Here is a 24,537-nt window from a genome sequence, read left to right as displayed (position 1 = left end):
TACTGTGCCAAAATTAATCATGAATCTAAAAAAACAACCACACAAAATGGTGAAATTTTACTCAGAGTTTTGGAAATCTAATTTGGGAGTAGGTTGTTAAAAAATCAATTCCCTGAAGTCAGTTACCAGAATGTTCCTTCTAATGACATTTCTTTCCTCAGTACGGTTTTGCAAACTATCAAGAATACGAATGAAAATCCATTGGTTGCTTTCTGACGAATCCCGATGATGGACATAACAAATAGAAAACTGGAAGAATTCACAAAAGGGACTGAGTACATCAACCAATTGGAAATGCTGTACCAAGTCTATGGGTATTCCCCCAAGAAGTGATTAAACAGCAGTGCCCCAAAGATGGCGCTCACAGGCTTGCTTCCGTGGATGCTTTGCTGGAAGATCTCTAGACTGGGCAGATGAGACTTACACTCTAGGTCTTATACTCTAAGTGTACAGTCTTTTTAAAAAATGGAGATTAAACACCTAAAGGAGAGACATGTATCATGAGGATAACGGAGCACACAACTGCCAAAGAAAGCAACAGCTGTCAAGAACACAGGCTGTGGGATGCCTGGGAGGTTCAGTCAGTTAAGCATCCAACTCTTGATTTGGTTCAGGCCATGATCTCAAGGTTGTGAGATCAAGCCCCATGTTGGGCTCTGTGCGGGGTGTGGAGTCTGCCTAAGGTTCTCTCTGCCTCTCCCTCTGTCCTCCCTCCCACTCATGTTCTCTCTTCCTCTGAAGAAGAAGAAGAAGAAGAAGAAGAACAGCAACAACAACAACAACAACAACACCACAACACAGGCTGGACAGACAGCTAATGTCAGAGCGCCCCCGGTTCCCAGCACACTAGCTAGCTAAGACCACTCCCTTAGTGGTCTTAGGGACCACTCCCACGGTCAGCATTCTTCAGATCACAGTGTGAGTTTTGAATAGCAACTGAGAGTTTAAGGCCTAACATAAGGAACCAGGTAATTCTGCTGCAAAATATCTAAATGAAATTTTCTACAACATGGAGGAGAATCAACAGAATTCTGTGTCTTGTCCCCCATGTCACAACAAAGCATCGCAAAAGATGTCCATAACCTTTACCCTCATCTCTTTTTCCTCATCCATGGTGTTCTGACTTTGCCTGAACCATCTACCACAGAAGAGCTCTTGAACTAAATTACAGTTTCAAGGAATAAAATCACTTACTGTTGCGACAAGGAGAGTATTCTGCATACGCACTGAAATTCTGGATTGCTACATAGCAAGTGCCAACTGGGTCCTTTTCTGGTGTTGGTTTAAGAGTTCTCCAGTGATACAAAGGAGCACAGGCCTGTGACACATCAAAGGCAATTATTTTCTTGACATTGTTTCCTCATACTATGATAGGATTTAGTTGGTTGACTAAGGTACCTAAATTCATGACAAACTATGTTAAATTAGGGAGTGAATTATTTGGCTTCTGGCATGCTGGTAAGTACCTCAGAAGTCAGAGTTAATGAAACTTCCAAAGCCAGTTTTTTACCATTAATGCACCATAGAATTAGAACAAATTAAACAGATAGAAAGGAATGAGTTTTCCCCTACAGGATTTTAAATTAAATAAGTGTCATCTGGTGAAAGTAATTATTTCCTAATGGCAAAGAACTCAGATTTTCTTTTCCTTTAAAAAAAAAAATATTGGACCTACCTAGAATGAAATGATCATCGAAACAGTGAATAAATCAGTGCGATGTCTTAAAATGAGGATAGTTACTTTCTTTGCCCAGTTGTTGTGTTAAGAAATTATTTTCAAATCACAGGAGGCAGACAAATTTGTATACCTCTGTTTTGTGAATTTCCCTGGTTTATCGCTCACGGTATATCCGACAACTTTTTAAATAATGACTTTTATTTGGATACCCTTACCACAGTGTTCTTGACTTTATTTTTCATTTAATGGTTTTCATTCACAACAAAACAAAAATTAATTTAAACAACAGTTAAAAAAAAAAACCACGATTCTTGCATAAAATACGCTGGTCACTTGTCCAGAAGCTTGGATTCTAACAAAAGCATGGTATTTGCAAGGATATCAAATAGGAAAGAGAATACATGAATTCTTCTTTAATCAAATTAAACAATATTAATTTTGTTACGAATGAGAGAGGCAATGAAATAATTGTGTAGAAAACATAGGCATCTTTTTGACCTGTTTTGCTGGCTTGAATCCTGATTATTCAAGTGCTCATTATCCTAAGGACACAGAATTGCAGATTCCTAGAATACAGAACCCCCAGCCTACCTCCTAATTTGATGGTATCACTCCTAATACAATGCCACAAAAATGAAGGCAGACACTAATTTTAAAGTCTTTTCAAGATTCCAAACATATCCTTGATAATGGGCTCAACATGTAACTACTTTCAGTAAAAAATAACTTATAGTCTCAAGTAAGAAGTGTGTTTCCACTACTTGAGTTTTCTGGCATCATGAGGTGTTGGCTAATACCTAAAAACCATGTATCTCATCCATTTCCCTATCTTAGGGCCCTCTCGGTAAACTGACCAGTTACATGGTTAATATGTTTAACGTAAAGTTCCCACAGCAAAAAGCAGGAGTGTGGGCAGAGCAGGCATTCACCTGTGCCTGTGCCTCTGGCAGTCTGCCAACAGACCTCACCTGCCAGCTTCCCACGGCACACTTAAATGCCCGAAACTTCTTCCCAGTACTTGCCTGCGGTCAGCTCTAGCAAGTTACCCTTTTTATATCTGCTCAGTTTCACACTGATGTGAAACATACTGACGAGATGAATTTGGCCTGTGACCCAAACTTTAAACATACACCCACGACACCTGGATATTCAAAAGGATACTTCAGCATTTTGAAGTTCTAGTAATTATCACATAGGGTAGAATTGACTTCTTTACCCTGCTAAACTTCTGTGCTCAAAGGAAAAAATTAACTTGAAATATACTTAATATTATCTTATTTCCTTTCATGTAATTTTGAAAATGCAAGCATGCCCCTGAATTATTATGAACATGGCATATGATTTCATGTTCAGTGATTCTGAGGGTTTCTACAAGTATTGGATAAATGCACAACATGTACAGTACAAAAAAAAAATAGAATTAGCTTTCCAAAGCAATCCCCATGTCATACACTACCAAAGGATTAAAAAAAAAATTTTTGTTTAACCAATTCTAGAATGTGAAAACCATATTAGTGCAAATACAATCCAAATAGAGACCATACTGTAAATTCTGGCTTTGTAACGGGAGAGGGCTATCTGTATTTTATACATTACCTGTTTATATCAAAATGTCCCTGGGGGGTTAATCACAGACCAAATAAAGCAAGGCCTTTCCTTTAGATACTTATTCTTATTAAGTCGTAATTCAGGCAGATTTAGACAAATCTTAAAAGCAAAGTTATTGCTTTATTGTTGTAAGGAAATGAAAGCCAATGGTTTAAAAAATTCTCCTGACAAAAAATTTCCAGAGCAGCGTAATGCAGTCTTTTGTTTCTCAATAACTTAGACATATATCATTACTTGCAATAATAAGAGAATAGAATTATAAGGTCATAGCATTTTACAGTTGAATCATATCTAATTGGGAGTGAGATTATTTGTTTTAAAAAGTATTAATGTATTCAGAGAACCACACAGTTAGTGGTTATATTTTTAAAGAGAATTTTCCTTTAATTTTAAAAAGTGGTCAATGATACCACAGTAGATAAACTTTTAAAGAATCCTGATGGCAGTGCTATTTCTCCGGTCAATTTGTAATCAGCCCTTTAAATCAGTCTTAAGCAATAAAATATTTACCTCCTTAATGTTTAGCTTTTATTTTTCTATCTTCCTTATTTGTTTTTGAAATATTCAAAAATATCTCACGGATATGGAAAACAGGCTTTATCTCCTTTAACTTTAAACGCTAAAGTAGATTCTCTAATTTTAAGCACTAACTTTATTTTTAGAACACTGATAAATTTATCATTAAAAATCTGGCATGTCCTTACATGAAAGTATTTTTGTAAGTATGAGCTTTAAAACATTTCAGAATACATATTATCCCAAAGCATCCCCATGAATCATACTCACCACAACTTCCCCTTTGTGAGCTTTCACTGTTGCTCCAAACCACTGATTCGATTTAAATTCTATAGGTTCCTTGGTTCCATTAACTCTGATCTTTCTGTTGTCTGACAAGGACGACATGGAATGGTTAATAATTCGTAAAGTGTGGCAGCCAGATCTAATATGTAAAAATGAATGTGTCCATTAAAAATACTTGAAAAACAATCTTCATACATGGAAGGGATAGTTTCAATCAAGACTTTTCATTTAGAAAAATACCAAATGAAAATGCATATTCGAACATGACATTTCCTAACTTAACATTTCATAACTTACAAGACGCATTTTTTTTTTACAATGTATGTTTTCAGAGATAACTGTGTTGTAAACTTGATGTGGACTTGCTAGTCTTGCATCTACAGGTTTGTCATTGATTTATAAAAGATTGAAGGCCAGATATTTATAACTCCCCTAAGGAATTCCAAATCTTTTCCAATAGGGAAACACATAGGAATCTCTCAGATCAGAGAAGCACAAGTTTCTTGGCATGAGTTAGCAGGAATGATTGTGAAGGACTCCAAGGTCTTGGTTTTTAACTGAATAACATGTTTCCATGCAGCCACAGAAAATAACACCTCAACGCAGTTCATATACACTTTGCAGATGTCAGAATGAGGGGGGCCATCTGGGTAGAAACTCAACCCAATTATAGCACACTTCAGGTCTTAATAAAAAGCAGATATCTCTTCTTTCACTCTTGATTCCCAGTCAGCGTATTTCCCACGTGGTTCTAACCACATGGTTTTAACTGGAGCTTCGTCAGTAATAGCTAATGAATTTCAAAAGACATTTGTACCAAGGCATTTATTTGTATGTATTTCCTTTGGTATGCATTTCATTTTTCTTCCTTGACTCTGTAATAAATGCATTACAAAATGAACTTTTAACTCCTATTAAGTGAGGCCAAAATATACATGTAATTAACATTAAATTGAGTTTACATATGATTACAGACTTTTACAAATTATATGCACTCAATCTTAATCTAAAATTTACATTTTACATGTTAGTAGAAAATCATGAATTTCCTTCTTAAAAACCTTCTTAAAAACACTTTCGTTGCTTCTGAGCATTAAAAAAAAAAAAAAAGTTCTGTAAATCCTTACTCGAAATGCACACAACTAACAAAGAACTAGAGAATCTTACAGATTACAGCATAAACGTAAGAATATAAACATTTCTATAGGCACTTTGTAGGCACTTTGGAAGACTGTAGAATTCAGAGACAACCTTGTCACCATTAATTGAGTGACTGGGGACAATTCTTTTAATCTTCAGAGTTTTGATTTTTTCTGTAAAATGAGGCCACAAATACCTTCCCTCTTTCCTCTTTTACAGGTGATCAAAGTCATAATGATCACATGTGATAAACTAAACTGAAAGTGCTTTCTTTATAAGCTGAGAAGCTGTACACTACAGAAATCATATGGCCATATAACTGAAAGTCCAAACCCTTTACAAATATCTCTTACGTAGAAATCTGGAAACTCAACCTAAGTCCGAGAATTGGAAAGGACCTCACACATACACACACATATATGTTATTTATTGTTGGTGATTTTTGGTACTCAGCAATGAAATTAGTAACAGCTTTCAAGATTGTCGGTGTGGTTTTGATTGATTACAGGGAAAAAGTACAACACAGTGACTTTGAAATTTCCAATATGCTAAAAAGCCATGAAAAGACCGGCACCTCTAAAATTTCAAATATCCTTAAAGGATATCCCGAAAGGACTTAAGAAAAGCAGGTTGCTGGGAGGAAGGAAATGGATTCTGGGAAAAGATAAAAGGCACTTTCAAATTGACCTTGTTTTGCTAGAGAAAATGATGTGACTTGGCCTTTGTGATTCCTGAGGCATCTTTTCTGCTGTTCTGAGGTTGAACTGTATAGTAACTGGATTAAAAGTGTCAACTGTGGGGGCGCCTGGGTGGCTCAGTGGGTTAAGCCGCTGCCTTCGGCTCGGGTCATGATCTCAGGGTCCTGGGATAGAGTCCCGCATCGGGCTCTCTGCTCGGCAGGGAGCCTGCTTCCCTCTCTCTCTCTCTCTCTCTCTCTCTCTCTCTGCCTGCCTCTCTATCTACTTGTGATCTCTCTCTGTCAAATAAATAAATAAAATCTTTAAAAAAAAAAAGTGTCAACTGTGGGTTATCATCCAGCAACGAATTTCTTCTGGACCAAGAATACAAATGAATGGACTTCACTAATTCCACTAATTCCACACGCAATCCAAGGACTACGAGGGAGACTTCTACTGTCCTCGGCCTCCATTTACAGAGATGAGTTTCAATCTTGATCTGTCATCCATTCCTTGATCTTCGAAGTGGACAAACCACCTTTTCAAAATTCTGCGTTATTATTCTGTAAGTTCTCTAACTTTAAATCTAATATCATAATTTCCTAAAATTTCAAATGAGCGAAATATACTTGGGCTTGACTATAGAAGTGAACTTTCCCAATTTCCCACCTTCCTTTTCTGAGCAAGATTCTTCCATGCCAAACACCCCAACACAAAGCTCCATGCTATCTGTTGCACCCTGGTGCTCAAGAAACCTCCAGTGCAAGGACAATGTGTTTGATTTGATTTGATCTGATCTTTACTGACAACAACCCCCAGGTAATATCTGTAAACACTCAGCAAGATTTCTGTCCTGTGGAGCCCTCTTCTCTACGGCAGAGGGCTGAAACCTTGGAATGTCCATTTCCCAGACGTTCTTACAAGTAAGATTCTGGTTGAATGAGAGGCTCACGAGAGGTCTGGGAAGAGAAGACGGAAAGTCATTGTGTTCTGGTGGCGGTTGCGGGCACACGTGCACATCAGTAGTGACAGATGTGATGTTCTTCGTGCAGCTCTCAAGCATCCCTTGATAGATAGGTGGATGGATAGATAGATGGATAGATTCAGCTCATTCTTGTTTTAAAGATTCTATTTATTTTATTTATTTATTTTTAAAAGATTTTATTTATTTATTTGACAGACAGAGATCACAAGTAGGCAGAGAGGCAAGCAGAGAGAGAGGGGGACGCAGGCTCCCCGCTGAGCAGAGAGCCCGATGCGGGGCTCGATCCCAGGACCCTGAGATCATGACCCGAGCGGAAGGCAGAGGCTTAACCCACTGAGCCACCCAGATGCCCCTTTACTTATTTATTTTAGAGAGAGATCGAGCATGCATGAGCCAGGGGAGGAGCAAAAGCAGAGGGAGAGTGAAAATCCCAAGCAGACTTCTCAGGGAGCGTGAAGCCCAATGAGGGGCTCAATTTCATGATGCTGTGAACACGACCTGAGTCACAATCAAAAGTCGGACACTTAACCGACTGAGCCCCCAGGTGATCCTGGCTCATTTATTTTAATTCTTGCTCAGCATTGTATCTTACTCAATCTCTATTTTAATTACCCATTCTACCTACATGTGAACATTTGGGCTTTTTCCATTTTTCTACTACATCCTTATACCCTTCACCACCGACACATGTGGAAGAATGTCTCTCTGGCACCAGAGTAGAGATGACATTGCTGGGTCACACAGAGTCACCATATCTGCTTTCTCGGCCATACCAGAGTAGCTACAATTCCCGTGCTCTCTAGCAGTGCATGAAAGAGGGGCCAGCAGCTCTCGTCCCTGTAGGTGTGTAAGTTTTTGCCCATCCAGATGACGGGTACCCCTTTGGTTTTTGACTTCTTTGGCATTTCCCTGATTATTAGCAAGGTGATCATCTTTTTTCTATCTATGACCCACACACCTATTTCTTCTGTGAATTTCCAATCCATATCTTTGTTCATTCTCTTGTTTGGTGATTTTACTGATTTCTAAGAATTCAGCACATATTCTGGGTATTGATTCTTCCCCCCACATGCATGTGGCAAATATCTTCCCCTGATTTTTGCTTGTTTTTTTAACTTTGTTTAAGGAGTTGTTGTCCATCTGGATTTTTTTTTTTTTTACACAATGTGTCCCAGATATCTTACTTATTTTCAGTATGAAAGGCCAGTTGTCCCAACACCAGTTATTGAACGATCCATCTTTATTCTTAGAGAGTTGTAATTCCACCTCTGCAGTGATTAACTCCTGACATGATCTGGCCCCTGCCTGCTTTTCCAGCATCAACTCCTCCAACTGCCCAGGCTCGTTAAGCTGCCGACACATTGATTTTCTGTTCCTTGGACAAGCTCAGCTTTTGCCGGCTTCTCATTGTGTTTACTATTCCTGCTGGCACAGTTTGTCACATGGTTGAGCACTATCTGAGATGATCTTATTTGTTGGCTTGCATGCTTACTGTCTGTCTCCTTCAGAATATATGTAGATCTCATGAGCAGAGACATGAATTCTCTGCTTCTTTGTATTTTCCACTTTTAGGACCGTGCCTGGCACATAGTATGCCCTCCATAAGTGTTTGTTGAATGAATGACCAAGCCCCCATCTATTTACTTGGAAGTTTGTCTAGGTTATCGGTTAGTGTGATCTCATTTTCATGTCAGATATGATCTGGGGCCCCCTGGCTGGCTCAGTAGATAGAGCATGCAACTCTTGATCTCGGGGTTGTGAGGTCAAGCCCCATGTTGAGTGTAGAGGTTACTTAAAAAAAAATCTTAAAAAAAAAAATATGATCTAGGGGGAAAAAAAAACCCTAAAGATAAAATCAAAAGATTTGTAGGCCAAACTGGAAAATTTAGATGGGTGGCGGCAATCAAATTGATTTGGCTTGTCCCACATTTTTGGGCTTTGAAGCCACCTTTCTTTTTTTTTTTTTTTTTTTAGATTTTATTTATTTATTTGACAGAGAGAGATCACAAGCAGGCAGAGAGGCAGGTAGAGAGAGAGGAGGAAGCAGGCTCCCTGCTGAGCAGAGAGCCCGATGCGGGGCTCGATCCCAGGACTCTGAGATCATGACCTGAGCCGAAGGCAGCGGCTTAACCCACTGAGCCACCCAGGCACCCCTGAAGCCACCTTTCTTAAATTGGAAGCGTGGTCTCTGGGCAATCGGGGTACAAATCCCAATGGGTGGCAAGCCTACTAACTTTTGGTTCATTTTTCACGGGAATATTCATTTCAGAGTGGGAATGAGGGAGTGTAGAATATGGTGCACATATGGGCTCCAAGCAGATTTTTCTAATCGTTTAGCTTAAATGGGAGGAATTATAAGAAGTGAAGATAGATCACCATGGGGGAGAGAAGGGAAGAGCTGAAACTGACACAGGTGCAGCAGAACATTCTGGGAAATGGGGGGGATTTCTGAAAACTGTTTATATAGGAAAGTCCTCGACCTCGTGCTGGAACACAGTAAGCTTCTGTATACCTTCAGTCATTACTTTAAGGGCAGGGGCTTGGTTCTTAAAGTTGTTGCAGGAGCTGTCCAGACATTTTTAATCAGGAAAAACGTAAAAAGGTATCTTTAAACGTTTGTTTGTAATCTTTCCCATAATCAATGTATGCTGTAAAAGTTTCATTTAAATTGAAACTACATATCTGAGAACAAGGATTACTCCTTTGTAAAATTCAAAATATTACAGCTGTGGCAGGAAACACATCCAAGAAAAGAACCTATGTTGATGTTTATGCCCCAGAAAATTAAACTTCTAAATGTATGATTCCTAATACCCTAAAACCACTATTAAAAACCATTAAAGAGCAGCTCTGTAGGCTTCATACTCTTGATCATCTTAGTGTGAGTTTTCAAGTATTTGAGGAACTATGAAAAATTCATTTTTCCATGTAATGTTTAAGAAATTGAATTGTAATTATAAATTGTAATGCATTCTTTCCCCACTCAGTTTTATTGAGATATAATTGCCATACAGCACTGTATAAATTTAAGGTGCACAGCATCATGATTTTATATATATATGTATATATATATATACATATATATGTATATATATAATGAAATGATTACAATAATAAGCTAGTAAACATCCATTATTCTCACATATAGATAAAAAAAAGATATTTTGGGGGGCATATGGGTGGCTCAGTGGGTTAAGCTGCTGTCTTCAGCTCAGGTCATGATCCCAGGGTCCTGGGATCAAGCCCCGCATTGGGCTCTCTGCTCAGCGGGAAGCCTGCTTCTCCCTCTCTTTGCCTGCCTCTCTGCCTACTTGTGATCTCTGTCTGTTAAATAAACAAATAAAATCTTTTTAAAAAATTTAAAAAAAGATTTTTTTTCCCTGATGGTAAGAACTCTTAGGATCTACTCTCTCTCATCTTACCATACTATATGGCAGTGTTAGCCATAGTCATCATGGTGTACGTTTCATCCCGAGAACTTGTTTTATAACTATATTATAACTGGAAGTTTGTACCTTTTGACCACCTTCCTCCAATTCCCCCCACCTCTGGTAACCACAAATCTGATCTCTCTGAGTTTTTGTTCTTGTTGTTGCTATTGTTTTCTCTTAGAGTTCACATATAAGTGAGATTATATAGCATTTGTCTTTCTCTTCTTATACACTGAGCATAATGCCCTCAAGTTCTGTCCATGTTGTCGCAAATGACAGAGCTTTCTCCTTTTTTTTTTTAAAGATTTTATTTATTTATTTGACAGAGAGACAGATCACAAGTAGGCAGAGAGGCAGGCAGAGAGAGAGAGAGGGAAGCAGGTTCCCTGCTGAGCAGAGAGCCCGATGCGGGACTCGATCCCAGGACCCTGGGATCATGACCTGAGCCGAAGGCAGAGGCTTTAACCCACTGAACCACCCAGGCACCCCAGGGCTTTTTCCTTTTTAATGGTTGAATAATATTTCTGTATATATCTATATGTATATATATATACACCACATCTTGATCCATTCATCTGTCGATGGACAGAAGTGTGTTATTCTGATTAAATGAATAGTCTATACATTTATTTATAGACTTATTTGTATCATATATGTATTCAAATTATGGAAGCAGCCCAAGTGTCCATCGACAGATGAATGGATAAAGGAGACATGGTGTGTATATATTTTATGTATATATATATATATGTATATATACATATACATATATTATATATACAGACACACAATGGCATATTATGCAGCCATCAAAACATGAAATCTTGCCTTTTGCAATGAAATGGATGCAGAGATCATGGGGGAAGAGAGGAAAAAATGAAATGGGACAAAACCAGAGAGGGAGACAAACCTCAGGAAACAAACTGAGGGTTGCTGGACTGTAAGGGGTTGGGGGGGTAGCTGGGTGATGGATATTAGGCACAGTATGTGCTATGGTGAACGCTGTGAATTGTGTAAGACTGATGAATCACAGACCTATACCCCTGAAACAAATAGAACATTCTGTGTTAATAAAGATCCATCCGTTTCTTTCCATACCTGTTGCCATTTCCCTAGTTGGGACCACCATTTCATTAGCCACAAGTTCTGCAACAGCCTCCTGACTGGTGTCCCTTCCCCCAGGTTTGCCACTTACAGATTCATTCTCTGTCCGGAAGCCAGAGTTGTCACGCCACCCTAACCTCGCTAGCATCATCCCTTCGTTCCCAAGCACCGTGATTTCCTTTGAGCTCCTTGAATTCCTCAGACTTTCTCTCAGCTCTAGACTTTCTCCCACTTGGAATAATTACTTGGCCCCCAAAGTCTTGGCCATAGTTACAGCTGGGGGACAGACAAGTCTCAACAGAGCTTCTGTGTCACCTTCAGATGGGCAGGAACACAGCAGGCTTCTGTTTAGTGCCCAACAATTTATTTGCTTCAAGAAGTAATGAAAACCTCTCAGCATGGGAATCTCAGGAAGCAGATTAAATGACATAAATCTCTTCAATATGACCTCAAAGCAATGCTTTTCAATACAGGATATGATTAGGTTTCAGGATGAAGTCTGTATAAACTTGCCTCCCAATAACGCTTGCAAATGTATTTACACTAACTCCCCTCATATGCTTGCATTCTCCTCGGGATCTCAGCGCTGTTGCCAGAGATGTAGTAAAAAGGATCCCAACCATTCATTTAACAAAACGGCTCATTTCTCTGGTTAAAAAAAAAAAAAAAAAAGCATCACCATTCCCAATGGCACATAAAATAAGCATTTCAGAATTCAAATGTTCTGTGTCTGCAGCATATCCTCATGGAAGATTAACACTCAGGATGGAACTGTTCTCTGGGAGATCTTAAATCCTATTCCAAATGAGTAGACTCAAGCCATTAAGGGGGGCAGAGGCAAAAATTTACTCCTTCCAAAGATAAATTCAGATTTATGAATGTGCCCCGTCCCTGTGCACACAGCCTGCTCATCAATCCCATGACGTCACTGCTCAGTTCACACTTTCTCAATCTCCCAACCCTCTCCTACCACCTTCTCACGCTCAGCTGATAACCTTGCTTCTTATTTTATGGAGAAAATGCAAGACATGAGAAAAGGCCATTTTCCTCCTCCTGTCTCCTGACCCACCAACCTCTCTCACTGGTGCCCTCACTGTGCCGTGTCCTGTCCCTGAGGAAGAGCTGCCCCCGAGCCCCTCCATTTGTGTAAGAGTTGCACACACCCTTTCCCATCTTCTCAGGACTTTGTTCATGTAGGTCCCCTTCTCTTTCAGTCACCGTTGCTTCCTTCTCAATAGGATGAGCCTAATGGACTGCAAACATGCTGAAATAGGTTCTCCATGACTACGTTCCTCTGATCCCATGTATAGTAAAAGTTCTTGGTCCTTGCTGTCCCCATCCATCCTCTCATTTTCTCTCTTGAAAATGCTTCAGTGCTTCTTACACATCCTCCTCCATTCTTCAACATTTCTCCAAATGTCAGGCCCAGCTCATTCTCTTCTCTTGGTTCTGCTTTGCTTCCCCCTTCTCTCACCATACTCACTCCCCAAGGTGTGGTCCTGAATATCATCCACACACTCATGACTTCAAAATGTCAGTATCCAAGCCTCTGGCTTGAGCTCCAACTTTACTGATCTACCTTCTCATATGACTTCGGCTGGATCTCTAATAAGCAGCTCAAATTTCACATGTCTGGATTTGACTCCTAGTATATTTTTCTAAGACTTGCTCCTTCCCTGTTGTTCCCAGTCTCTGTCCCATTCCTCTACTACTTGGGTCAAAATTCTTTCTTCCACACCTTTCATCTGTTCCATAATGAAATTCTACCACTTGCATTTTCAAATGAACCCCAGATCCTACCATATTTCAACCCTAACTGCTATCACCCAACCCTAACCATACTTTTCTGTCAGTGGACAATGAGAAGAGTCTAGTCTCCTTGCTTGTCTAGAGTCTGTTAAACTGAGCCTTGGAAAAATATAATTCAAATTATCTTACTTGTCTACTCAAAACCACCAGTGGTTGCCCATCACTCTGCGAATAAAATCCAAAACATTGACCCTGGCCTTTAAGCTATCTGCCTATATACTTGGCTCTCTGGCCTCATTTTCTGTCACTCTTTCCCTGACTTACTTCAATCTAGTCCAGTAGCCTCCATCTCCCAAGACACGCTCATCTCTAGATTTCAACAATGACTTCGCTACAAGCTGGACCACTACCCATCCTTCAATATTGCTTCATTCCTTTCTTCACTTAATTTAGGTCCTTGCTCAAATATGCCACCTCCTCAATAAAACTCTAACCACCTGTGATAAGCAAAATAATAGCCCCCCAAATGTTTACATTAATCACCCCCAAACCTGTGAATATTATAGGTGGCATGGCAAAGGGGAATTAAGGTTTCTAACCCGCTGACCTTAAGATACAGAGGTTATCCAGGTGGGACCATTTTCATAACAAAGATACTTTCTTTCTTTCTTTCTTTCTTTTTTTTTTTTTTGAAAGATTTTATTTATTTATCTTTGAGAGAGAGAGAGCTTGAGTAGGGGCAGGGTGCAGAGGGAGAAGCAGACTCCCCGCTGAGCAGGGAACCCTATGTGGGACTCTATCCCAGGACACTGGGATCATGACCTGAGCTGAAGGCAGACGCTTAACCAACAGAGCTCCCCAGGCACTCATAACAAGGATCCTTTAGAGTGAAAGATGGAGGCAGGAAAGGAGGGCAAGAGACACGGCAGGGGGAGAATGACTCAGCCTGACATTGCTGGTTTTGGAAAATGTGGGAGGGCCATGAACCAAGGAATGTGGGCAACCTTGGAAACTGGAAAAATCAAGGGAATAGTTTCTTCCCTTAGAGCCTCCAGCAGAAATACAACTCTGTCAACACCTTGATTTTAGTTCAACCAGACCTAGTTTCAATTTGGCCTCCAAAACTGTAAGATAATCAGTTTGTGTTGCTTAAAGTCACTAAGTGTGTGATAATTTGTTACAGCAGCACCAGAAACATAACAGCCACCCAATCTAAAATAAATACATGGGTGCAGACACACACCACTCATTGTTCCCTTGCTCTTATCTTCCTTTTTCTCAGTTTGCCACTGGCTATGCCCTGTAAACCCCACAAGAATACGTAAGGCCTTGAACTCTGTTTAGAACTGTTTAGAATAGAATCTGCTTGTAGAAAGTTACTAACACTCCTCTGGTCACTGAAATTTGATTTTATTGTTTGCCAACATGAAGCTTTACTTTCAACTCGATTGCTGTCTTTAGATAATGTTTTCATAAGTAAGGTGGGTTAAAATTTACTAAAAGGTGCTTTGAGGAGATAAAGACATTATGATTGAATAGCATGTCCCCCAAGGAGCCTGATTGAAAGGATGAAGGCTATTCAATCTTCCCAGACAATATTTGTGGTAGAGAATGGAGTCCCGATGGGTCAGGGGGACTGATTTTTGGTATGAAGTTTTGCTCATATCTTTGTAGCTGCTGACAGAAACACCTTCATTTCCTTGCCATGTATCTGCTCTCTACCGTAAGTGCGAGGGTTGGGACTATAGTCCCAAAGAACCATTTCGGTGTCCCCAAAATATGACCTACAAAATATGTCCAATAGGGATAAAAGAAAAACCAGTTTTAATCACATTTTTTCCAAAGACAATTGCTTTTATTGCATTTCCTATCTAGTATGCTTCTAAAGGCTATAGATACAATTTTCGTAGGTGCGGGTTAAAAAAAAGTGTGAAATAAGTCGGCATGGCCTGCGCCGGCCTCTACCAAATGCAAGGAGAAGTTGTATATGTCGAATCTAGGCAGAAGCTTTCACAGACAAGGTACAGTTTCCTATCTGCCTTTACAGTTGAGGTGCTCTTGAAAGCACACATCGGTAAGGAAACTCCATGGACCCGCATCCTTGGGTGACTTGAATAAGCAAGTCCTTACCGACTCATCAAACATTCAATGTGAGCAAGCGATACACCGGTGTGTGACGTTAATTTTATGTGTCAACTTGACTGGCTCAAGATATTTGACTGAACGTTACTTCTGGAGATGTCTGTGAGGGTGTTCCAAGATGAAATTAGCATTTGAATTGATAGAATCTGTACAGTGGTTTGCCCCCAAGCGCAGCCCCTTCTCGTAAAAGGCTCTAGAAACTGTCATGGCAGACCATCAAGTCTATATTCCTATTGATTCAGGGACAATCAAAAATGAACACAGGCAATACTTCTGCATCTTCTTATTTTTACGCATGTAATTGTTACTGGAAAAAACCTTGGTCTTCAATATTTGGAAACATAGTAGCCATACAAAAACTGAATTTTTTAACTACTCTACCATCCATACCAAATCTTCACAGCCCTTCAGTGAACTTGATAACTTCATTTAGAAATGTTTGTGTGTTAATTTTTACCACTATTTTTCCTGATCATAAATAAATACCTGATCATGGTTTTGATAATGAGGCTAAGAAATGCATTTTAAAAAAAGAAGAAAAATCCAATTTTAATCACAAGTCCCAAAGACAGCCTTGCATCACATATCCCTTCTTCTGCTCTTCAACAGATCTAGATAAAGTTTTGAATTTTATGGTTTTCCCTTAACATTAAACAAAACCATTTTCCCATAGTGATTAGGCCATAATTTGCTTCACTACCCACATTGGGGATATTTGGAAACATCACTTTTTTACTGTTTATGCCTCCTTTCTTCTAAAAAAGGATTGGCAACAACTTCAGAATTAACATCTAAAATGTATCTCCCATTGGGAATGGCAGGAAGAAAGAAGCCAGAAATACCAGAAAATCATGGCTGGGAGAGAAGATGTTCTGGATGGTTGAGGACGTGGGTCCAGGGAGAGCAGGGACATGTGTGTGTATGTAACACACATTTGAGAGATACCCAGTACTTCGACATATCTTGCTGAAGACGTAAGTTGTGTAAGCGGTGTGGCAAGCTGGAGACATCTGGGCAAGTCACAGGGAATGACAACCAAGACACATGAGAAATGGAGTCAGAAGCTGACTAGAGGGAGTTGGCTTCGCTCTTCGTCAACACCGTGTACAGATACGGGGCTCTTTGGACACAAAAGGTGAAGTTCGAACGCAGACATCTAAACCAGTCACCTTCTACATCCAAGTGCTTTTTTCCGCTTTCAGAAAAATTTTACAATTTCCTACCTTTCTCCCAGAATGCTGCATGGGCTCTTCTTATCAAGATCCTGGAAGCCTTTTCCATCGCACAGACCTCTAGTTTCTTGAAAGAATTTCGCAGATTAGGCAACAGGCGCCTAATGCTCATACTACTCAACTTTGCTGTGAAGCAGGTCTGTTTCCCATTTCTAGTTAGAGTTTCAAGGACTTTCTTTTTCTAATTGCTTCCTTGGCCACTCTGCGCTATAGGGACCACTGCCTCCTCCCTTCTGGTATCAGGACTCAGTTATATTCTGTTGTATGGAAGTGTAAGCCATTTGGGAGAAGCTTAGGGACGTTGATGGCATCTGTATGGGCAGCGTCAGGCATGGTAGCTGCCCTGAGTTGCTCCCCGAATAAGCGAACCATCCACCTTCTGTGACTCAGTGGGGTCAGCAATGCATATATATATATCTATATATTTTCTGATTAGCAGTCCTTATACTAATTTTGCATTATGAATTCTTCATAGAGCTGGTTCTATCTGGGCTGCCTCCCCCGCCCCTTTTTCCACTTTCAGCTGAACTTTCCAAAGCCTAGATTTCTGCTGTCCATGAGTTCTGTCACATTTGTGTTATTTCCTCTGTCATTTACTTGATAGCTCTGACCTACATTTTTTCTTCTCTTTGTTCCTGAACAAAACCTGATTTCTTTCTGAGGAAGTTGGAAAAAACAAGACTTATGCGACCAATATGTTTCCTAACCCTCACATGAGAAAAAGGGCACACCCAATATTATCAAAAAAGCAACCCTTGTACCAGTCACAGCACCAGATGCTTTAAGCTGCTTCTTATTGTGGACTCACTTAACACAAAATAAAACAGACCCCCAACACAAAGGCTTCCGGTCCCCAAGCTAAAGCACAACTCTAAGAAAAATCTTACCATTTCAGAGCTTTGAAATATCCTAACCAAACTGTCTTCCATTTTCGGGTTTCGTTTTATTGTTGTCGTTTTAAACACAGAGATGCTAAATTAAGGCCAGGCAAATTCTAGTACTTTTTCTCAGATGACTTCCAAATCTCAATGGCCCCGCCCACCTCTTCCTGTTCATTTTTAATGTGGGTCCCTAATTGCCAGTGGTTCCCAGCTGTCTTGCCTCACCATTACTTTTAGTGTTATGATGATTATCGTCATTAATTAGCACATGCCATTATCTGTCTCCTCAAAATGTTTCATTTGTGTATTTAAAATAATCAGATATTTGCACACTATGCCTTTGCTACTATTGTTGCAATTTGCCCTTCATCATTCCAAAAATGAGGCTCTATTCATTCTGTCTCATCCCTCCCTCCTTTAGTAGGAGGGCTGTAATCTCGCAGTTTTATTTACTCCACGCATGGGTTTGGGAAATGTAGGAAAAAGATGAAATGAACCTTGGAGCAGATTTAGAAAAGAAAGGCATGAATGTGGCAGATGTGATGTTTTAAATTGTTTAAGACACGGGGCACCATTTAGACAGTTCCCGAGGCAAAAGTGAAAGAGATCAATTTGGTGAAGGGGGAATTTTATTCTAGTGAAGTAAGAGAGAAAGACAGAAGGGAGATGAGAGAAGTGGTTTTTTTTTTTTTTTTTTTTTTTTTTTTGCAACCACTTGATTTTGTACAGAGCAGGAAAATTATCTACTCTTTGTACCTCCCCCACTGCCATATGCTTCCCTAAGGTTTCCTTCCTCCCTACTTGAAAGGACCACAGATTTTAATAGTGTTCATGCATTTGAAGTGTTGGGCTACTCCTGGTTTTTCATTTACGCTGAGAAGTAATTTCTAAAATCCAGCTTACATGATAAGGTCAAAATAAAATAAATGATCACTTAATGAAAAAAATCGAACTAAATGCAAGTTTTAAAAAGAAAGAAAGGCAGTTGACCTTACAACTGAAGTTCAAGATCACAACCAGATTCGCAGACTAAATTACAGGCCAGTCTCCTTCAATGCCTAGGTTGAGAGAATTTGTTAGGCTACCACCGTGAACACTAAATTGTAGACGCCCCAGGGGCCTGAACAAGTTGAAACAGAGTCATTAAAAGGTCAAATTTACTTGAATTCACATGTAATAGGAAAGCCAGACAGAGAAAAGATGGGGAAGTTACAACTATATTTTTAGAGGAATATTTGAAATGTAATACATATTTGTGAGTCAGCGTGCTCTCTTAAGTGAACATCAGATGTGGGTGTTAGCACTCAAAGCCACTACACTTTGTCGAGCAGAGAAATTTTCTTCCTCTTTTGGGAAAACCATACATGGCTGCCAAGTGGCAGAGATTAAGACAGGAGGCTGTTGACCGAGGACACTGAGGGGCCACCGCACGCTGTGAGAAGCTGCGACAAACCAGGGACATAGACAACCCATCCTTCCCATCAAGACAAAGCCTCCTTCTAAGACCTCTGCTCTCCACAACCCTCAACCCCAACTGCTTTTCCCTTCTAGATCTTCCCTGGATGATCATTTTAATTGGACTTTGTGAAGGTAATTGGGGGCTGAGGGGAAGGAGGTGGGAAGGCAGGGCAAGCAGTGCATCACCTCCATAGACTCTGACCCTGAATTTGCGCCCTATTAGGACCCGTCCTCTCCCACCCCTGGAAGGAAGGCGGGGCAAAGAGGCAGGCTCTGTCGCAGGCAGACCTTTTTTGCAACCCGGCATCTACGGCTTACTGCGGTCTTGGGGACAACTTTTTTTGAACACCTTTGATGTCAGTTTCCTTATTCATAAAATGCGTTTTATGGATTAGAAATAAGGTGTATAAGAGGCTGTTACATAGTAGGTGATCAGTAAATGTCAAGCGTGTGGTGACATTGACTGCCAGACCCCGAGTCAGCAGCACCTGTGTTTCTGCCTTTCATCTTTGGTTCCAAGATCACCCTGTGCCCAAAGAACAGGGACTTGAACTGCAAAGAGCTATTCTGACTCCCACTGCCCCTCCTCTCTCCCCCAGCTTCACAGCAAATGGCAGCCCCTGGCAGTTCCATTGTCTGGAGCGCCTGGATAAAGAAATAGGTAGAAATGATGTGCTGAGAGCTAGCTCCCACTCAGTAGCCAACATGGAGCCCCGAGGTCCTCAGATTCCTTTTGCCCTCCATTCCCAGGCCATTCCCAACAGCAACCAAGGTTCCTGGGCCCACAGTACCCCCTGATGGCTAACAGGGGAAACTTTCTTTCCTCAAAGATTCTCCTCAGTGGGACTCCCCCAAGCATTCACACAGCTAGCTCACTGCTTTGTTCATTCCACCGGGGACCATTCATGTCTCACAAACGTGACTTCCTCTGCCTTGCTTCTTTTTTATCTTCATTTTTGCTCAATTATTTCAGAAACATCTATCTCCCTCCCCGTTTCTTCCCCTTATTTTGCTCCACTTATGAATCCTCAAATCACTACAGTTATGGTTGCTAAGTATAATAGTAGGATGAGGGCATCTGTCTACCATAAAAACAACAAACAAAAAACAAACAAACACCTCCATTCATTTAGAAGCCAAATAAGATAGAGTGTAGAACCAGCAGCATTAATCTCTAGAACACTTAGAGATACCCAGATGTCTTCCTCAGAACTTGCACAGAAGGGATGCCATTCACCCCTGGTTCTTTCTCTAAGTAACACTGACCTTTTCTCGATATTCTTATTATTTTTCTATTTATTTAATTGTTAAAACTGTGTGGGTTTGTCCCCTACTGTTTCACTACAAATATAATTCAGCTACAATAAGGGTTAACTGCATTCCTGTGGGCTGTTCTGGAAACCAAAGCAAAATCTTGCAGCATTATTTCTCCATGGGAAAGTGAATTTAGATCCCCAAAAAGTTGCTCTAGAAGGAATTTTTGGAAAATCTACCTATTGTAATTTAACATTGGACATTTTTTGGTTGGGAATGTTCAGTTTTTAAAAATTCATACTGACGTCTGTATTCTCTGGTTTTCATCTGTTGAACCATGACATCTACTGGGATTAGTACTTAGAAAGGTATTCAGATGTGACCTATCTGGGCAGACATCGGTTCTTCTTTTATCAAAGGAAAAATATAATAACCAGATTCTGATTTGGTATGTTATAGGAATGTTTCTAGCAGGTTATAAAACTCATGTCCATGATACAGATTGCTTCTTGGTAGAAATACAATAATATATCTTAAAATATAAATACTTACTTCCCTTAACTTAAATTCAAATAATTTAATTTGAATTGACTTATGTCTTTATTTATCCAGGCTTGGGTTTTAGAGACTTTTGAAAATACAAATGGTTTTGATATGGATTATTTTAAAAGCCATTAATTTTAAGCTTAATCCTGATTTAGAAAATTTATTCTCAAACTAGAGGTAGGTCAGTAATCAGAAGCATTTAAAATCCCAATTAAACAATGAGTTAAAAGATATCTTTTACAAATTAACATCAAGTGGCTTAATTTTTCTAATTTCTAATACATTTAAAAGTAAAAGCTTATAAAAATTGGGACAGAGTAACTGAGTTACTTAATAAAATGGGAAATGAGTTATTGTGACTATATATAGATACATGTGAAAAACATAATTTGAGAATGTTTTTATGAAGTATTTTCTTAATTTGGGCATAATTCAAGATAAGCCTTGCATAGGATTTTTTTTTTCTTTGAAATGGCTTCCGTATTGATAGAATCAAAATTATTTAATTTTTTAAAATAGAAAGTTGCAAATTGGATAAAGTAACAGGTAAATACCATCCATCCAATTTCATCAAAATGCTGTGAAAATGGATTTTCTACATACATTCTAAATGCACACTAATGCAACAATGATGAAGAATGATGCCATAAAAATACTTGTGTGGTACAAAAGCTATTTTAAATGATCATCAAAGAACATTATTTGAGTTCACATTTTTATGAAAAGAGATATTTGGTTTCTGATAATGTATACCTTTGGAATTCATAAAGTTTTAGAGGTACAAATTAAAACATTCAGTGTTAATGTTTTTGAAAGCATTACGGTAAAATTATTTTCTCAGGACCCAAAGAGAAAACACCAGAGGAAACCTAACCAGCCTGAATTGGTTAAAATGTATTTTCCCTTTAATTAAATAAGAAACATCTGTCTAGGGATTTTGGAAATGGATGTAATCCATCCACACTCTGCCTGTACTAGTTTGCATCCAATATCCAATATTTTGAAAGAAAATTCTTTCTTTCTGTAAAGAATTAAACAGCAACATGGAGCGATGTCTGGGTCTATAGCAGCTGAGTCTTGCCTCCAGAATTTGGGCACTGGAAATGCTAAGGATCTGTCTTTTCCTGGATTTGTCCTTGGGAAGCAACCAAACTCTCTCCATAATCACGGTTAAGGTAGAACATATGTATTTCTTCAAAGCATCCACTGAAAATGCTCATCTTGGGACAGTAAGGAAACAGAAGTTACTAGGACACATCCCAATATTCAAGGTCAAAGCACCAAGGTTCCCTCTCTGAGGTTCACCGGACATTTTCCTTGCCTTCACTCACTAAGCTGATTTCTCTAAGGACCTGAACAGCCCACAACACAAGACTCATCAGACAGGCCAAATGAGTACAACCAAAGTGGGGAGTTAAGTCCAGGATGGCTCTGGTTCTTTGAAACCAGGACACACCGTTGAGAATGACAAATATCACTTACTGGTGTTGTCAAACGGTATCTGCCTGCACTGCGCAGACCCGTCGGCGGCCCAAGGACAGTAATAGACGGCTCCCCCTTCCACGATGTCTGGCTGGCTGGTGTTGGCTTTGGGCGCCCCCACCAAGACACTCGCTCTGCGAAAGGGTTAAAGAAAATCACTCCTTGGGAATCATAAAAGCGGGACGCGATGCAGTAGCGGGCGTGCTCCCTGAGACGAGGGTGGGGGTCGGGGGCAGAAACCGATTTATGATGGAGACCGACTGTCAAACTTGATTTCCTGTTGCAAACCTACGGGCGTCTGAAACCTGGTTTGAAGAGGGTGCAGATAGTCCTAATTCTTCTCTAGGTGGAGCTATGTATACAGTGAGATGAGAGAAGAGGGGAAAAAAATAGCGAAGGACAGAGCCCAGCTGTTTGTAGCAGACAGCACTTGCGCCCAGACACTTAATTGTTACACTTAATTGTTACAGGCTATGCAAAAACAGACCGTGTTGTGGTCGTTGTTTTAACTGGCTTGAGTTTGTTCGGTCCCGGTCCCATTTTCCCCTTTATATGATGCTCGAGTCTTTGCTCGAGTCCTGGGAGCTCCCCAGGGCTTGCGTTTTCTATGCAAGTGGCGTGTCTCTACTTAAAAGTTCACAAGGCACATCTAGCATGGAAGGGGGACAAGAGGCGGGGGAGCCTGACGGGACCCCAAGTGCGCAGCGGGATGAAATCTCAGGAATCTCCTTCCACCGGGCTGCAGGGACGGGCGCGCGACCCCGGCAGACGGGCAGGGACCCAACTTGTGTCCGGATTCGTCCCCGCGCGCGACCTCCCTGCGCTGGGCGACTTACGTGCGAGCGGCAGGTATATGGAAGTCCACCGCGTAGCCGAAGTAGCTGCCCTCGGGGCCGCTGTACACCGTGAGCTTGTCCACGTCCAAGTTGAACGCCTGCGAGGCGGGAGTCCACAGCACGCCCAGCGCGGCGGCGAAGCACCAGAGGGGCGCGAGCGGAGGCGCCAGGCTGCCCCGGGGACCGTGGCGGGCCCCGGCAGACATCGCCCTCCGCCCCGGCGGGTGCTCAACGGGGAGCGGGAGCCCAAGACGCCGGCCCGGCTCCTTCGCGGGGGCGGCGGGTGGCGGTCCCCAGATGCCCGCGTCCTGGGTCGGGGCGCGCGGCACGTCCGCGGTGACAGCCCCCGGCGGTCCGCCGCGCGTCCGCTGCGGTATGCTCCTCGCCTGCTCCGCGGCCGGCTCAGGGGCTGGCGGAGGGGGGATGCCAGCCCTCCTTTGGCAGCGGGAGGGGGGCCGGCGCGCTCACGGCGCCTCCTAGCGGCGAATCCGCGGGCTGCGGGCGGGAGCCCCGGAGACTCCCCGCCGCCCGAGCCCCTGCTGGAGGCCGGCGCCAGGAGCCTGCTTCGGCCGCCTGACTATCCATTGCAGTCGCACCTCATCGACGATCTGAATCCCGCACATCCCACTTCAGGCCATTGTTTTTGGGAGCTGTGCCCCCCGCATGGGATGAGAGTCCGCTCTAGTTTCTCGTAAACGGAAGAATGCGAAAGCGCACCCCCCCCCCACCACGAGACAAGAAAAAGCCGGGCTCCTAGCATCACCTCTGCAGCCTGATGACCCTTTAGGGTCCGCGCGTGCGTTCGTCTGTGACTGAGCTCTTAAATCCAACAATGCTCTCTTCCACCCCCACCCGACCCCCCAGCAGGGGTAACTGGTAAACAAAACCTTTCTGTAGGTCTTTCTCAAAGGCTCCGGGGGCGGGGGAGCGGGAGGAGGGCATGTGAATTCCTTGGTCCCAAATCTTCCATGCCTCCGTGTAATTGTGATGAAGAGAAACAAAGTTAGAAATATTCGAATTAAAGATTTACCCTCAGCTCCCTTACAGAAGTCCAAACGTCAGTTCCATTTCATGGGTACTAATGATCTCTTTCTGGGTCCTCTGCTTGGGGGAGGGACTGAAGAATGAGTAGGACGAAGAAGAAGGATATAGGATCCTCACATCCCATGCTTTTACAGGGAAACAGGGCTAATGAGTGAACAAGCAATTAAGTAAGGGTTAGCCTTGGGGTGGGGGCGGGGGTTGGAGCTAAATAGCAAAGGAGTGTAGAAACAGGAAAGGTAAGCAATTTCCGAAGTATTTTAAGGCGAGTTGGTGGCAGATGTAGACTTGGGCTGGAATTGGAATACGAGGCTTGAACTTAGGCATTATGGGCGGAAACATTGAGGGAAAGTATCACTGACACCAGGCTGAGAGGCAAAGGTTGTATAAGGGCTAGAATAAAAGAGTGGGTCAGGGAGTGGCAGGAAATAGGGATGGATCTCCCGAGACAGAAGATCTTAGTAACAAGAACATTTATTGAGGCTGAGAGAG

At 41.4% G+C, this 24,537-nt stretch overlaps 1 protein-coding gene across 1 annotated transcript in view; it reads right to left on the bottom strand.

Moving 5' to 3' along the window:
* Nucleotides 1–23,411, bottom strand: part of ITGA8 (integrin subunit alpha 8) — a 172,918-nt gene extending 149,507 nt beyond the window's left edge. The window contains exons 1-4 of the mRNA XM_047742468.1: nt 23,005–23,411; nt 22,169–22,302; nt 4,073–4,173; nt 1,195–1,318 (exon numbers count right to left, since the gene is read on the bottom strand). Coding sequence (XP_047598424.1) covers nt 1,195–1,318; nt 4,073–4,173; nt 22,169–22,302; nt 23,005–23,210 — 565 coding nt within the window. The 5' untranslated portion in view covers nt 23,211–23,411. The remainder of the gene's footprint in view (nt 1–1,194; nt 1,319–4,072; nt 4,174–22,168; nt 22,303–23,004) is intronic.
* Nucleotides 23,412–24,537: the final 1,126 nt, after the last annotated feature.

This window comes from Lutra lutra, chromosome 8, assembly GCF_902655055.1.
Source record: "Lutra lutra chromosome 8, mLutLut1.2, whole genome shotgun sequence".
NCBI lineage: Eukaryota > Metazoa > Chordata > Mammalia > Carnivora > Mustelidae > Lutra > Lutra lutra.
The sequence above is the reverse complement of the archived record's forward strand: the minus strand, read 5'-3'. Positions and strand labels throughout refer to the sequence as shown.